This window comes from Canis lupus, chromosome 33 (genome assembly GCF_048164855.1).
Source record: "Canis lupus baileyi chromosome 33, mCanLup2.hap1, whole genome shotgun sequence".
In the NCBI taxonomy this organism is placed as follows: Eukaryota; Metazoa; Chordata; class Mammalia; order Carnivora; family Canidae; genus Canis; species Canis lupus.
In genome coordinates, this window is record NC_132870.1 from 38,381,922 (window position 1) to 38,399,096 (window position 17,175).

A 17,175-nucleotide genomic window follows, 5' to 3' on the forward strand; every position below is an offset into this window, starting at 1 on the left:
GTCGTCTATTCTTGTTTAATCTTCCACCAATCCTGCCGACTCCCAAACCTCCATTTTCGGTGCTGCTGTAACCTTTCCCAAGTTAGCTCCTGCCTGCCCGCCTGCCTTGCTCCCTCCACGTGCAGGGAGTTGTACAATGGACCAGATGCTGCGCTCGCCATCGGATGATGGGACACAACGGATGGAGTCAAATGAGCAGAGTTATAAAAAAACACACGCGTAAATTTGTTGGAGACTGCTGGAAGCTAGGTAGGAGGCCACTGGGAAGCTGGCAGTCCTGGTTCTAGTTACGTGGGTACGAGACAGCCGGGGCTAGGGTCACAGACTCCCACACAAGCAGCAGCAGAGCTGTCTGAAAGCTCCGTAGAGGTAGGAGTTGGCAATGAATCCTGATGCTGGGGCCCGGCCGGGCTCTTCCTGGGGGGGAGTATGAATGCCCAGTTCCTACCTTGTCCTTTATTGACGTTGGAAAAAAGGGAGAAGACGATTAGGGTGGGAGGTGAAGGAGGGGAAGAGGTCTAGTTGAGGGCGGGACCTGCAGACTTCAAGGTGCCTGAGGTCCACCAAGGGATATAAACGTCTGTGCTTGGCTCTGGGCTGGAGGTGTAGACCCGGAGCACTTCACCCTGCAGGTGGTTAGTAATCCGGGCCACCGGAGTAGATTAGGCGACAGGCGACGCTGAATAATGGAGGGCCTGGGGTAAAAAGAATGCTGGCCTCCCAGGCAGCCCGGGTGGCCCAGCGGTTTAGCGCCGCCTTTAGTCCAGGGCGTGATGATGGAGACCCGGGATCGAGTCCCACGTGGGGATCCCTGCAGGAAGCCTGCTTCTCCCTCTGCCTGTGTCTCTGCCCCTCTTTCTCTCTGTTTGTGTGTCTCTCATGAATAAATAGAATCTTATAAATAAAGTAATAATAAAAAAAAAAAAGAATGCTGGCCTTCCTTCTGAATTCTGGCTTGCGTTCTGTGCTTCTTCTCGACTTTGGCCAGAGCCTTTTCTTGCCATTCAGACTGGCCTCGCTAAGGTCAACCTCAAAGCGACAACCACAGCCTTCCTCATTCCCTCCACTTAGATAAGGAAAAGCTTCTAGAGTACCTGTTTCTTTCCAATGAGATGTAAGAAACTCAAGGATATACAGTATTAGTTTAATATCAATTTTGCTCCACCAGCTGGAGCAAAATTGTTCGGACATCTATTATCTTGTTAGACTGTAAGCCTCGAGTTTGGTCACATGTTTCCCCTAATGATAATAATTACCATTTGCTGAGAACCTCCAACATGTCACGGACTGTGCAAGTAGTTGATGTTCACTTTTTGTTTCATACGGGACACTTCTGCTCAGCACACAGAAAGCCGCAGCCCCACCTCTGACTCCAGCCACTGCTGTAGTGGCCAGTTCTGTGCGTGACTTCACGGGCCCACTTGCTGAGCCTGCGCTACGGAGGAGCTGAGGCCCAAGGAGGTGGTCTCTGCCCAGTGGGGCACGGCAGCTTGTGGCTGGCTGGCCGTCTCCCCTCGGCCCCGTCCATTTATGCACAGTTCTGGGTCTCATTTCCCACGACTTCTCAAAAGCGCCTGGCAGGACTGAGCACCAGCTGCCCGTCCGAGTGGACGGCTGGTAGCTCATCTTCCCCTTGGCTTCTCCTTCTTTCGCGTCTTCACTCGCAGGCCTGCACTCCAGCTCCCCGGGGATCACAGGCACAAATGTGTGCACCCCAGCGTGTGTCTCAGGCTGTGCCCCCCGGGAGCCCCAGACTGAGGCCTCTCTCAGATTGGCATTTCAGCATTTATTCTTTAGCATTTGGCATTTATTCTTTAGACAACCAAGAGTTCGGAGGGATGATCTAACTTGCTCAAGGTCAAAATAAATGGCAGAGCCGGGATTCAAACACATCCTCTCACCACATCATGCTGGCCCACGCCACCCCGGCCCTTTGCACACAGCAGCCACTTACTGACATACTTAGAAGCTGGACCAGAAATGCCATTAGGCAGATACGACACAAATTTGTTTAAACTTTCGAGCACATTATTACATTTTTAGATAATGCAGAAAGGACTGTTTCACATTACAAAAACTTCTTGGGTTGTGGGATAGATGAATGCAAATTATGTGTGTTTGCCTTTGCTTACATTCTAAAAATATGATCTGTGAATCAATAAAAGGGTGACAAATGCCCAAGGTTTCCTGTTTACAAAAATATTCATGGACAGCAATGTATTCTACATTCCATTGCTTTTTACTCCTTCAAACATGAGACTATGTTGCTTCCTTATATGAGATCCTGTCATGAGGACCCATCTGAGCCACTACTGCCACTGAGCTTTATTCCCACGCTGATGTCAACAAGCAGCATGGACTGTACGCCCTTCCTGCATTTTCCTCTTGTCCTACAGTCGTTTGTCCATCTCCTCGAGCGGCGTTAGGATACCAGTGCCCAATCCGAACATTCTAAATATAGAAAGCCTTAGAAATCGATAGAAATGTATGCTCTGTGAGAAGAACAATGCCTGCTGCCCCTGCTGCTTTACAGACTCTCAACAACCATCCTTGATTTTGCTTCTCATCCATATATATTACTCTTGGGCTCGGCTCTCTCAACTACCTATCGTAAGCCATGTCAACCCCACTGACTTCTTTACTTCCCAGTTTTTCTCCAAATGATCACTGTTTTCCAGCAGTCAGGGGCTATTTTACCTTTGCATTCTCTGCCATCAAATTACATGCCACAGATGTTCAAGCTGATGATTCATTTGGCCTTTTGACCCTAGTTCTATGAACGCCTTGACTCTACTGAGTGTCTCTTCTCACGTCAACAATACATATGTCTTTCTTTGTTCCACAGCTACTAGGTGCTGCTAGACACAGTATTTTTGCTGTTCCAACATGGGACAAAGCAAGATCTTGAATTCCTGTACGTCCTTAACAGCATCCCCCCTTTGAAAAGGCTAAAAGCTGGAGAGCATTTACTCTGTGCAGGGTACTGTTACAAGTTCTTTACTTTTATTTATACTCCTTAATCCTTGTCAACAAAACAAAACAAACAAAACAAACTACAAGACAGGTACTGTCATTATTCCATTACACAGAGAAGGAAATATGGATAGGGATGTTAAATGACTCGTTCAAGGTCAGATGGTAAGGGGAGGAGTCAGTATTTGCTTTTGCACCCAGGCATCTGGCTCGAGTTGGCCCTTAACCACCGTAACCATCGTGGCTACTGTGGGGCGGCCTGAGGACTAACTAAATTCATATATATAAATTACTAAGAGGAGCTCCCAATGCCAGATGGCAAGGGCCATATTAAGTGTTAACTTCTATTATTATTTTTATTAGCTGGTGACATTAGGACTCCTTGAACTTGCACTTTTTGCATACTGAGAGACTCTAGTAGTGTCTCAGGCCCTCCATCCTCAGTGGGAATGATCTCCTTCTTGGCTAATACAGACTATGCCCAGTTGAACTTTACAAACTGTGATTCCTGTGCTGTCTTTACTGCCCTGCTGTGGCCTTCAGAGCCTGCTGACAGTCCATTGCCACCATGCCAGCCCAGGTCTCCAGCTCACTTCTGTTTCTCTGACAGAGAGTGAATACCAGGGTACAAATGCAGGCCTGAGATACACGGTGGATTATAGTTACCAGGAAGTTCTTTCATTCTGATTTTATGGAAACTTAATCTTGGAAAAAAGACCAAACAAACAACCTATTCCTTTGATCATTTTACCTCTTCTAACTCCCAACTCATTTATTATTTTCTCCTCATTGCCAACACTCCTTTCCCTCTGTCCTTCTCGTGCCTTCCTCCCTAAATACACACGCATGCATGTGTAGGTCCCATTTCTTCCATTTTCATAAGTGGCCCCACTGCTGTTCCAGTTTCTTGGGCCAGGAGGCAGGATTTCCCCCTTCCTTCAGGCATATAACCATCTGTTTAATATTAAATGGAAAGACCTTTCTCCTTCCATCTCCTCCTCACTGCGGCCAGTAGGATGGTCACCATGACTCTGGCTTGCTATAGCAGCCTCTGAGCTGCACTCTGAGGTTCCAGTTCTGATCCATTACAGCCCGTGTCTGACTTTTCAGGCTCTCCTTCTCAAGCAAGGTCTTTACTGCCCACTGCAGTGGCTCCTTGTTTCTTCACTCTACCGCATCTCAAGTATACTGCTTGGTTTTATAGCTCTCTCTCCAAGGGGCCTATAACTTCTACTTGATCACCCTCTTACTCCCCATCCCTTGTCGGTGAGCCTCCTGACTGCACAGGCCATGATCGGTGTCCCATGGGAATGCCCCCCACCTCACAGTGTTTCTGGGATATCTTTGTCTTCTATCCTTTCTGATTCTGACCCACTTCCTAGGATCTCACTTCTCCCATGAACAGTGGAGATGGACAGCACCAGTCTTGACCAATCTCCTCTGCCGAACGCTTACAATCAATCCCCATTACTAAACAACTCAGGACTTACTAGGGGCTTTCTTGTGTTGATCACCACTGTTTCATGAGACTATGGTAATTACTTACCACAGGAACCACATTTCATGCTTTATAGCTCTCTTTCGGCCTAACAAAGTGCCAGGCCCTGGTAATTAATTGCCCATTAGCCGGCTGCCTAAAATGTAGGATACTTTCACTCTATTATTTCAAGTCTGATAAAATGTCAGACTTGAATCTAACCAGATAAATGCATCCACAACAGTCTTCTTATATTGACTGCAGGCCCAATCCAAGAGGTTTCTTTACAGGAGCTGAGTGTTACACTGTGCTCTCTCTAGTAGATGTCTGTACTTTGTCATTTTGTTCCTACTATTCTGTTTTTATTTATTTATTTATTTATTTATTTATTTATTTATTTATTTATTTATTTTTATTTATTTATGATAGTCACAGAGAGAGAGAGAGAGAGAGAGAGAGGCAGAGACATAGGCAGAGGGAGAAGCAGGCTCCATGCACCGGGAGCCTGACGTGGGATTCGATCCCGGGTCTCCAGGACCGCGCCCTGGGCCAAAGGCAGGCGCTAAACCACTGCACCACCCAGGAATCCCTACTATTCTGTTTTTAAAATAATAATTTAATATCTTTCTCTTACCCACCCAAATGGGAGAAGAAAGTATAGCATTGAACTCTTCCCACTGGCACACCTGTAGTACTCCTCATAATGGCAGTTTTCCTAATCAAGTAAGCCATTAAAGAACCAAATAATGGCGGCACCTGGGTGGCTCAGTTGGTTAAGCATCTGCCTTTAGCTCAGGTCATGATCCTAGGGTCCTGGGACCAAGCTCTGCACTGGGCTCCCTACTGAGCAGGGAGCCTGCTCTTCCCTCTCCTCCTTCCCCTGCTCGTGCTCTCTCTTTCTCTCTGTCAAATAAATGAAATCTTTTTCCAAAAACAACAACAACAATAACAACAAAAAAATAATGAGTCAAAATGAAATTTCTTGTACATCTTACCTCAAATTAATTTTCTGACAAGATGTTCAAGAGGAATGAATGACAGGAGAGTTCAGTTTCTAATTTTGCTACCACATGAGTGCTTTTCATCTTTTTGATATATTAGTTTTATTTCTGTGCCTTCTTCTATTGTGATAGTTTTCTTCATGTAGTGTTGGAATACTGACGAGATTGGACACTGTATACCTTTTTACAAGTTAGCTCCTTATATGGGAATGTTTATGGTGCTCTTATTCCCCCAAGAGTCCCCTGGTTAAGAAAGTCCTCCTGAGGTATCACTCATTTACCACTAAGGAAAGAAAAAAAAAAAGAAACATCCCTGGAAAATTCTTCATTTCTTCTATTCAAACCACAGAGATGTAGGAAGAAATAAAAATCTCTGAAACTCCTTTAACTTTTTTTCTTGAAGTTATTCTTACTTGGTGGAAGTCTGCTTTGTGGTGTGTATGAAGGCAAGATTCTGCAGTCTATGAATTTTTCCCAGGCCTTTTTTTTTTTTTTTTAAGAGAAGATGACGTTTCTCCAGATGTTTTTCTGGGTAATTATTTTTAAATAAACAAAGGAAAAAAAATAGCTGAGTCTCTAAAGCAAGGCAACATGGCATCTTAGAGCAAACCATACACCAATAATATGTTCAGCTTTGAGGTATGAGGGAACATAGTATTGCTGGCTTGGATCTTTAGGCTAGGTTCCCTCGCTATGTATCTTTTTGTGTGGTTGTTCCCTATCGTAATTACTCCCGGGTCAACATGAGGCTCCGGAGCATGATCATGCGACAGAGGACACAGGACAGACATGTGATCCAGTCTGTTCTCCAAAACGTTTCCTCTTTAAGTTTAGATCTTAGGAAAGAGCCAGTCTCTGACACTCAGGCAAGAGCTTGATATCTTTTCCCATCAAAGGTCAGCAGAGGACACGGTGGCTGCATCATTACAATTCTTTTTACATGAAGTTTTCCATTTAATTAGATAAAGGGAATCTGAAATTCCTTCAAGATATCAGACATCTGGAATTTCCTTAAGAGATCTATCCATTAGTCGCATCACTTGCATACTTTAAGAAAGTGCTCAGTAGTAAGAGATTTTGCCATTAAGATGTAGGCTTTCCAACTAAATTGCTACAAGTAAATAAACATGTGACGGTGGCTTAGAAATCTCATGAAAAGTGATGTCACCTTTATCCTCTCATTTGTCATTGCAAATGTCACTTTAGGATGGCCCGAAAAGGAGCCTGAAACACTTGTCTCAAGAGTCAGTATCTATTCTCAAGATCAGTCAAAAAGCAGACTTCTGGTGCTGATAGGACTATCACTAGCATCTGCTGCTAAGACTTAGCGCTTAAGTATGCACTTCACATTCTACCTGGTATTGGTATGTGTTATTTTTTAAAACTTACATCAACCCTATGAGGTAGGTAATATTATCTCCATTTTACAGAGCAGGAAATTGAAGCATAGAGAAATAAGTTCCCTTGCCCAAGGTCATACAGGAGCTGTGTGCCAAAGGTAGGGTTTGAGTCTCATCTGACTGCAGGCCCAAACTTGCCAACACTGCACTCCACTGTCTTCCCTAAGACCAAAAGCCTCCTTCTACTGAGTTCTTCCTAAGTAGTTAGGATCAAGCTAAGCACTTTTCAAATATTATCTCCTCTATTTCAGGGTAAAAATTTACCTTTTTTGAACTAGGTTTTTTTTTTTTTAAAGACTTTATTTATTTGAGAGAGAGAGAGAAAGAGAGAGAGAGAGAGAGAAGCAGACTCCCCACTGAGCAGGGAACCCGAGGGGCTGGGTGAGGGGGCTGGATCCCAGGACCCTGATATCTTGATGGATCTGAAGGCAGATGCTTAACCCACTCAGCCACCCAGGCACCCCCTGAGCTAGTCTTAATTGTTTTCTAATGAAGCGCTGAGTATACATAAACTAAAGCAAACCTCTTGGTAATTATCTAGTGAAATTAGATTCTCAACATAAAGATTCTGTTGAACTTCAGGTCAGAAATGTTATCAATCCAATATTGGATTTGGATTATTTTTTTTCCCCATTTCCCTTAAATAAAACCAGAGTATGTTATGGGGCCTTGATCAATTGAAATTTGGTACCATCAAATTTTGCTGTGGCTTTTACCTTAAAAAAGATAGCCCTACAATCGAAAAGAAACATTTTCTTCTCTAGCTGGGGAAAACCTGCCTTACCGCTGTATATAAGAGTTATTCACACCACGGTGGTCCAAGTCGTGGCTGAGAGCAGCAATCAGCAGGGCAAGTATCTCCAGGTCAGTCAGCTTGTTCTGTGTGACCAGAGAAGTCAGAGGAAAGAAAGAGAAAGACAATTTGGTAAAGTTCATTATCCTACCTCTTTTCATCAATCATGTATTTGTTTTTCTGAGTGTTTTTCACATGGGATTCTTTACAGTCACAGAGGACTCATGCTAGAATCCTACTTTGCGGGGAACCAGCTGTACTCTGTCTTCAGGGTGGGATTATTAGAAACGTCATTTATCAACAGAGAAGGTTGAAATGCCTCTAACAATCAGTAATCTGTCCACCTCCTGTAAAGAGCATTAACTTTTCATGATCTCTCTCTATATATATATGTGGAATCATCAAACTAAACTTTAAATAATTGCTATCTCTCTGCCTTCTAACTCCTGAAGATTCTGCTGCCTTCACTCCCTGCTGTTAGTTGCTACATCCTTCAGGAACACAAACAATATGAGCAGTAAGCAAAACGACATAAAAAAAAGAGGATTAGGAATGAAAAAATCTGCCTTTAAAAAGTTGCACAATATATTCCAAGGCCAACCATAGTTATTTTTGTCACATCTGCCATTTGTATTATTTGTACTACTTGTCTCCTTTATCAGTAAGAAAACAAGTTGAAATCATGATCAGCTCCACTCTGCGGGAACCCTCAACATTCTATGCAGTATGTCTACAACGTTAGACAAAATCACCATTTTGTTATTCTTCATAAAAACAGCAAGAATAGTCTTCAGTGGTATAATCCTGGTGACCTTTCTATAGCCCAAAATAAGTTTATCCTAATTTTTATAAATGTTTGCTATGGCAGGAAAATACTACTATGGTATTTCATATGGATTCGTGGACAACAATCCCTTCTTTTAGCTCTAGCCAGTTAAAATGTGCAGCCTATGGAAGGAGAGTCAGAGAATAATATTTTTAGAATTTCCTTAATAAAAAAAAAGAGCATGGAAGCTCTGAATTAAACACAGTTATGTGATGGATGCCTGGTATCACTTACCTAAATAACTAGTCGATTCTCACTGAAGTTAGAATCTAAGAACAGAGATATGGATAAAATTTGGCCTGGAAAGGAACAAATTACTTGAACGTTTTCTGCACTGATTTTCCTTGAATACAGGGTCTGGTCAATGTATACGATATTAAAGCCTTTTCCATGAAATACTACTTAAAAAATTTAACTGAGTGCTCCAGAGAAAATGTGATAGAGAATCCTGGACTTACCTATGAAGCCATTTGAGTTTTGTTTTTTTTTTTTTTTTTTTTTTGAGGAATTCTACTGTGAAGCTGGTTGAATATGAACACAAGAAATTTGATACTTTTTCTCATACTGTAGACATTTCCTCTGGAGAAAGTATTTATTTGCCCAAAGACTACTAAATTTAACATGAAGTTATTTTAAAGATTTTTTAAAAATATGCCATATATGTTACATATGAAAGAAAATTAATACCTAAGTATTTTGCCATGCTAGTCTTCTTCAATTAACAAGCTGTAATTTATTTTGTAAGTGACAATAAACAGTATTCCAATCATTGTTAGTGCAATATTTAAAAAAAAAAAACCTTGAAAAAATATGCTGTAAATTTTACTACTAAAGCAAGAGGTTTTATATATAAAAACAGCTCTAAAAAGTACCTGAATCTTGCCGGCCTTTAAAGCAGCAAACATGCACTGAGCTGTATTAAAGGCGTGTCTCCAATTATGATAGGCAACATTCTTCCTGTAATTCTTCTTAACACTTAAAATCCACCTGCAAAGAACCTTTAGGAAATAAAGCGTAAGTAGTAATAATGCTTGCTAACACGTATCACATATTTACTCTGTTCCAGGCACTGTAGGAAGCATTTACATCTAAGCCTTGGACTGTGGGGGAGGTACTACGACTTTGAAAATTTCACAGATGAGGAAACTGCCATTCTGAGTGGTAACTCGCTAAAGGTCACATTGCTCCAACGTAAAGGGAGAGGCTAAAATTCAAACTTGAGCAGTTAGACTTCAGAGCCCACCATGTTAACCACCATGCTAACTACGTGAGACGTAAAACGCAAGACAGCTCTAGTGAAGGTATTTTTGGCATGGGTGAGGAAGGTACTGACTAGCTTTTTAAAAGATACTGTGTCTCGTGTGCCATCAAATAGTCAACTGTGTACGAATTCACGAATTCACGTGTAGAGAGTCATGGAAATAGCCACTCTCAAGTTCTTCTCTACTCCCACTTTTTAGTTCTGCAAAGGTATTCGGTGCAAGGCTGGGGAAGTGGACTGGGAGCTGAGATAGAGAGCAATGTCTGAGCACAGAATGGAGCTCCAAGTCCTGATGCCATCAGGTCTTTTGTTCCTTTTAAACTACACTTAAGTATTCAGGCAGAGTTACTGCTTGCTTACCAAGAAGTAATTTTTAAAGATATATATGCAAAATAAAGCCCAGAGGTCCCTATGAAAAAGACGTATTTTAAAAGACTGGGAGGGGGGGGAGGACAGACCAGAAAATCTCAAAAGCTGGGTTTAATTCATCTTCCAAGTAGTGTATTCAATAAAATCCCCAGAGATGCCTGGGCCCCAAGCATGGTTATTTTTTGTTTGGGTTAGCATCAGAGTCTGCCTCTCTTCAATTCTGAATGATTTACTATACTTTGGGGGATCTGTGAGAACAAATATGTGCCTCTTCCTCAGTATATCACTGGAGATACCTCAAACACAAAGAACATTGCCCTCGGGCATGGAAAAAGTACCAGGAAAAAGAACGTTGCTTTAACAACATTCAATACAAATGACTGGCTGCAGAAGTAGGCCAAAAACAAGGTTTCTTCTTTGTTGGTAGAAATTGCTTATATAGGGTTTGGTAGAAAAATCAGTGCTTTCATAACCCTCCTTTTCTTTTCAGGTCTTTTTGTTCCTGTTCTATTACGCAGTTCACAGGGAATTCTTTTTTTTTTTTTTTTTTTCACAGGGAATTCTGATAACGAGCAAGCCAAATGTCCCCTAGCTCTTGCATCTCCAAGTCACCTTATTTAGCAGAGGATTTCTGTGTGCCTAAGACTGACATGTGTTAATCCCAAGTGCAGTTTCTTTCATCATGACCATTTCTGAACAAAATCAGCTAGAAAGAGGATAGTTTCATCTTTTTAGCAGAATTAAGAGCTCTAAACTTGCTTCGATGTGCATAGTTAGAAACTATATGTGTATAGTTAGAAACTATAAAGCGTTAAAGAAAATTACTGATGATGAATTAAAGAATCAAGGAAAACCCAAAAATTTAACCTATGAATATGTCTCTTTACTAATCATAAATCTGTAGATATAATTAAATGTGCATATAATCACAAAATGTGGAATAATGACCAAAATGACTACGAAATATTAATTCCTGATGGACTATTCTACTATCCTTGTAATAAAATGGGACTAAGAGAAATGGGTAATCCAATGGGTACAGTAGTTAGGAACTAGATATAAGCACAGTTTTGGGTTCTATTATCAGGATGACTTTTTTTCATTTTTTTTTTCAGGATGACTTTTTAAAAACATTTCTCGAGTATAGTTAACACATAATGTTACACTAGTTTCAGGTGCACAACACAGTGATTCAACTTCTCTATACATCATGCAATTCTTGCCACAAGTATAGCTACCATCTGTCACCATACAGTGCTATTATGACATCATTGACTTTATCCCCTGTGCCCTTAATCATTCCATAACTGGAAGCCTGTATCTCCCATTCTTCTTCACCCATTTTGCCCATCCCCCCAGCCCTCTCCCCTTTGGCAACCATCAGTTTGCTCTCTGTATATACAGATCTATCAGGATGTTAATAGCATTTAGGAAAATTATAGTCAGATCTGCTCAGTGCTTGGTGGATATGCCTGGCATGTTCAAATCTGCAATATAGTCTTTTGTAAAGGACTACTGAATAATTATGTGCAAATTGCATGACCCTAGGGAGCATGCTCAATACACTGATCAGTCTCCAACAATGACAAAGGCTTCCTAAATCCTGAGTGGCAGACTCAAGATGCTCTGGGACAAAGAGAAGAAACAGAAAACAGCTCAGTTTCTGCCCTCAAGAATCTCAATCAGAGTGAAAATAATAAAAGTGTACATACAAAGGAAATAAAATCGAGACCACAAATTGTCAACAGTATTCCAACGGGTATGAAGTCAAACCTAGGATTGAGTCAGACTCTGAGGAAGTGGGCTGTAGCAGAAAGTGGAACAGCCTTGTTAAGTGGGACAGTCCATTCAGGAGAGGAATGACACGTCAAAGAGAGAAGGTGAAAATTAACGTATGCAGATGTGTTCAAGTAGAGTCAAGAGTCTGTTTCATAGGTCCGCAATAGTAATGGTTGTGATGTTCATAGGAGAGTCACTCAAGATTTGGAAGCCAAGAAGAGACATGAAGATTTGACATATCTTTCAGTTGAAAATATTCTTTGTTGTTGCAGCTTCATGATCTCCAGTAATAACATTTTAATTTTGTCACTCTAAAATTATACTGACAATAGTATCTGAAATAAACATGAAAAAAAAAAAAAAAAACAAAAAACAAAACCAACCATGATAGGAGAGTCACTAAGGGGAGGAAGGCCAATCAGAACGACTGTGATATTCAAATTGGTGTTGGCCAGAATCAGAATAGTAGTTATTCAAACAGAAAAGGAAAGTAAATGAATGAGACCTTTAAGAAAAATATCTGCCTAATGAACAAAAATTCAAGAAAAGGTAAGAAAAAGAGTTGCTAAAAGAAATTCTGAGTGACTGGGGCACCTGAGTGACTCAACTGTTTAAGTATCCACCTTTGGCTCAAGTCATGATCTCAGGGTCCTGGGATGGGTTCCCTGCTCAGCATGGAGCCTCCTTCTCCCTCTGCCTCTCTGTGTGTCTCTCATGAATAAATAAATAAAATCTTTAAAAAGAGAGAGAGAGAGGAACACATACGCATGCATACAAATAGTCATATCGATGCATGTGTCATTCTCACAAGACTCTCACTGGGGAAGTCATACCATTATCCCCAATTAACAGACTATGAAACTGAGAATTTGAGAGATTAATTGCTTAAGGAAATAAGAGCTAATAACCAGTAGAGCTGTAACTCAAAATCCATGATCTTTCTACTCTTCTCATGCTATCTGAATTTCTTCATTTGAGAACAGGGCCACTAACAACAGGCCAGAGAACCATTCTTGAGAGCTTCTTGAAGTAATCAAGTAACATGATGTCCCTTAATCAACATGGCTCTAAGATGAGTGAAGTATTATTAAATCCACAGACAGTAGTTCTTTGTTTTTACCCAAGAGTAAGATAAACTTTGGCTAAATTTTTTTCAAGAGATTATTTATGTGTGTGTGAGAGAGAGAGAGAGAGAGAGTCACAAGCAAGATGAAGGGCAGAGGGAGAAGCAGACTTCCCGCTGAACAGGGAACCAGTCATGGGGCTCGATCCCAGGACCATGGGATCATGACTGGTGGCTCAGTCACCCAATACTTTGGCTAAATTTAAGAAAGAATACTCCAAGAATACCATAAATGACACTGCATTAACCTAGTTATATTAACCCTTCATTTTCATTCCTAATTTAGGCTTTTGAGAGCCTCTGCTGAAATGAATACTTAGCACAGTGCCGGGTACACTGTATATGCTAATAAAGTTTCATTTTATGAATTCATGGATTGCTAAATAGTAGAGGCTTTCAAAGGATTTAAATTTCCAGACAGGAAATCTATTTTTGATTTTTTTAAAAATTTATTTATGATAGTCACACACAGAGAGAGAGAGAGAGAGAGAGAGAGAGGCAGAGACACAGGCAGAGGGAGAAGCAGGCTCCATGCACCGGGAGCCCGACGTGGGATTCGATCCCGGGTCTCCAGGATCGCGCCCTGGGCCAAAGGCACGCGCCAAACCGCTGCGCCACCCAGGGATCCCCAGACAGGAAATCTGTACAAGACTAGAAATTCAACTGTCCAGAAAAAAAAAAAAAGTAACTTTGACGGCAAATTACTACATTTTCCCCCTAAACAATCCTTTCTCTTTCCCCCTTATTCTTTGATGCTATACACTCAGCCGTTATGGAGCTCTCCCCTAGTATCTCCGGATGGGTATTAGAAGATACTGACTGAAGTCTCGCTTTTTTCTGAGAGGTAAATAAGGTAATTGGCAGGGGTTAAAAATCAGTTTTCGTCATCACCCCATATGGGTAGCCACTGTTCAAACCACAAGCTTGGCCTCTCATCAAGCGCCTGAACGCCCTCATTTCCAAAGCAGTTCACTTTGTCTTGGTGCTTGTCCGCACTGTGTTATCATAACCTCTGCAATCAGATCAAGTTACTTCCCTGTTTAAAATTCCTCAGTGACTCACCATTGTTTTCAGGATAAAACCCAAATTCCTCTGTATGAGTTCCATACAATCTCTACTTCTTACCTTCCTCTCTAGCTGCCAGCCTCGCCACGCTGCCTCTCTCAACCAGTGCCCCATGCCCCAGCCCCACTCCATCAGCCCGCCTTGGCACGTCCTACTCCCACTCCTGGGGATACTCTCCCCTGTTCTTTACCTTGGTGCTTGACAAACAGTAAGAACCCAATAAATGTCTTTTTAGGGTTGATCGTTTTTCTTTAAAAATCTCAGGGAGGCATCAGGTGACAGTATATTAATTCTCTCTCTCTCTCTCTCTCTCACACACACACACACACACATGCACGAATGCACATGCACTATCTCTCTTTTCCAAAGGACATGATTGTATTCCTACCTCATGTTTCATCTGGAAGTTCTGCACAAGGTTGAGGTCAGTGAACATCCGAATTGTGCACAGTGCTGTTTCTAGGTCAGACAGCTCAAAGTCACTGAAGCTGAAGTCAGTAATTTTAAGCGTCTGAGCAGATGGTACCACAGCAGCCTTAGGTAAAAACAGAACAAAATGAAATAAAGCTGTAAATTTTATAAAGCAGCAGTGATTCACAAAGTTTTCTCTCTTTACTTTAGGGAAATACCACATTGTGTTTTTTTCTTTTTATGTATACCCTATAAATCTTTTGATAAAGGAGCTACTTCTGTATTTGTTTTTTTTTTTTTTTTTATGAGTCACGTGGCGGGGGTGTGGGTTCCAGGTAGGCTACGTGGAGGAGAGAGGGGGACTGTCCTGAGATTGTACTCAGAACCGTAAGCAGAACTAAGGACTCCGGCAATCTGGCCCCATTTACATCTCCAGTCTTAGTCACTGAACAGACGCTTATTGAGTAATTGTTCTGGATCCATCCCAATACTATGGGCTGGGGATCAAGTGGTGAGCAGGACCGTGATAACATTCTACGTATTTTATGTTTAATTGGCAAGACACTCTTGCTAAGCGGATACTCTAGCTCTATTTTTCAGGTGCAAACGCTTAAGCACAAAGAGGCTAACTGCCTTACCCACAGTAGCCCAGCCAGTTAGGGAAGGGATGCCAGCTTCTGATCAGGCAGACTATCCTATTTTCAGATGTGACATAATCTACTGTGGGCATCGGATGAGCAGAATGCACTTCAACCAAGCCTGATCCTAAGACTCACATAGGGTGCACGTTAAAAAAAAATTCAGCGATTCTGATTCATTAGATCTGGGGTGGGTCTTAAGAAAAAAAAAAAGACACCAGTTTTGTTTCTGGAGGGGCACCTGTTTTTCTTTTTTTTTAATAATATCCTTGGTTTTGATTTGATAATTATTTAATTGTAGCCAACACTTGCAACTTCTTTAAATATACCTTGCTCCTTTTCATCAATGTTCGTTCATAACTCCTGCTTCTCCTACAAAGCAGCACCCACTCCTCTCTTTAACTGATACACAGCTCACATCCAAAGAAGGGTTAAATGCCCTTCCGTGCAGACCCCACCTTGGGAATATCCATTTAATTACAGAAAATTAACTGTAATGTAATTTCCTGCTTATCTGTCTCCTAAGTACCCTGGGATCTATATGCAGGACTGTATCTTATACATCTCTGTATCCATTGAAATGACTGATGGATACAGTTTTGATAATTGTTAACATGAACACTTATTAAATGAGTGAGAGGGGAAAATCTTATTCCCTTCACTTTATATGAGTCATAAGTTCCAGTTTTAAAATCCCCAAACCACCAAGGAGGATGAAACCCATTAACCTGCGTTGGAAAACTAGCAGACCTGGCAAGTGCCTTGCGATCCGTTATACTATTTAAAAAATGGGAGATTTTAATGACTTTAATGACGACAACAAAAAAAAGGATTTTTGGCTTATGAGAAATCAAGCCACTCTGAGCCCCAATTCTCATGAAGCAATGTTGGCCAAGGCCAAGGCGCCTGGCTCCCTCAGACTGAGCAGAGCTGTCGGGCTTCTCTCTTAGACTTCCTGCTGGGCCCCAATGAGCATCAGAACTTGCAGGGTACTCCCTCACCCCCTTGACCATTTTCCCTGCCAGCACGTTAACTGCTTTAGCCAGATTGGGCTGCGATTTACCTGATGAAAAGAGGCTTTAACTTGGAGCCAGGCAGAGGGAAGACAAATTAGGAAATCTGAACCTGGTTCCTTCTTTTAAGGTCTTTTCCCAGACTCACTCCAAACCCCTTAGTTTTCCTAGGAGTTTCTAGGATATCACTACTCTGCTTTACCTCCATCTTTTCCGAAGTAAAAGGGCCAAAGTAACAACATCTTAAGGATCAGTCCACAGCTTTCTCCTACCCATCTTGGGGCGCTTGCCCATTCTCCTATCTTGACCATCACATTGTACTCGCCTCTCTCAGACACGTTTAAGCTTTAAATTAATGTCACCTCTTCATAGGCCACACTTCAAATCTTTTCCCAAACCCCCAATTCACGAGAAAATATGCATTTTGTTAAGTAAGTTCCACAGGCTACTGCATGGGCTGAAGCAGGGGAAGAGAGGATTTAAAATGTTTAGATCAAGGGCTTCATTGTTGACACCAGGCCCCAACATCAGAGATTGCAGCAGTCAACTGCTGTGCAACTGGGAAGTGTGGAGGTGGGAACTACCAGCCCACCCTGGTAACTCGGAGCAGATTGCAGCTGCTTCCCTTAAACATACTGCACTCCACTGGAGAACAGATTTTTCCCCCCTCAGGGCATCATTATTCTTACAGAAGTTTTCTTTCTTTCCTTCCATAAAAGATGTAGGATGAAGAAGGCCAACACAGCTTGTGCCTCTCTCCTTGACACTCTAACTCCCAACCTCTCTACGGAGAGAAAACAGTGTTGTCTTTTGCTTGTTCAGTCACACCACACCAAGACTCAACCTTTCTGAGCTGACCCAGGGGGGATGTGCAAACGTTTTCCTTCAGAACCTTGTGGTCAGTGATATAGCGGTTCAGAATTCTCGGAATTGACTGCTAACGAGCCATGAGCAAATCAGAGGTCGTTCACGGCCCTTGTAAATTGCCTCCCTGACCATCACGAGGCAGTTCAACTTTCTGTTGGTCTTGAAAGGGCTTGGGATAA

At 41.9% G+C, this 17,175-nt stretch overlaps 1 protein-coding gene across 5 annotated transcripts in view; it reads right to left on the bottom strand.

The window, feature by feature from the left end:
- PDE5A (phosphodiesterase 5A) overlaps positions 1–17,175 on the bottom strand; it is a 134,220-nt gene that overhangs the window by 22,697 nt on the left and 94,348 nt on the right. For 4 of the 5 annotated variants that reach the window (XM_072810133.1, XM_072810129.1, XM_072810131.1 and 1 more), the window contains exons 12-14: positions 14,456–14,602; positions 9,343–9,468; positions 7,636–7,730 (exon numbers count right to left, since the gene is read on the bottom strand). In XM_072810133.1, the coding sequence (XP_072666234.1) occupies positions 7,636–7,730; positions 9,343–9,468; positions 14,456–14,602 (368 nt within the window). The remainder of the gene's footprint in view (positions 1–7,635; positions 7,731–9,342; positions 9,469–14,455; positions 14,603–17,175) is intronic. The other variant, XM_072810132.1, reaches the window with a different exon arrangement.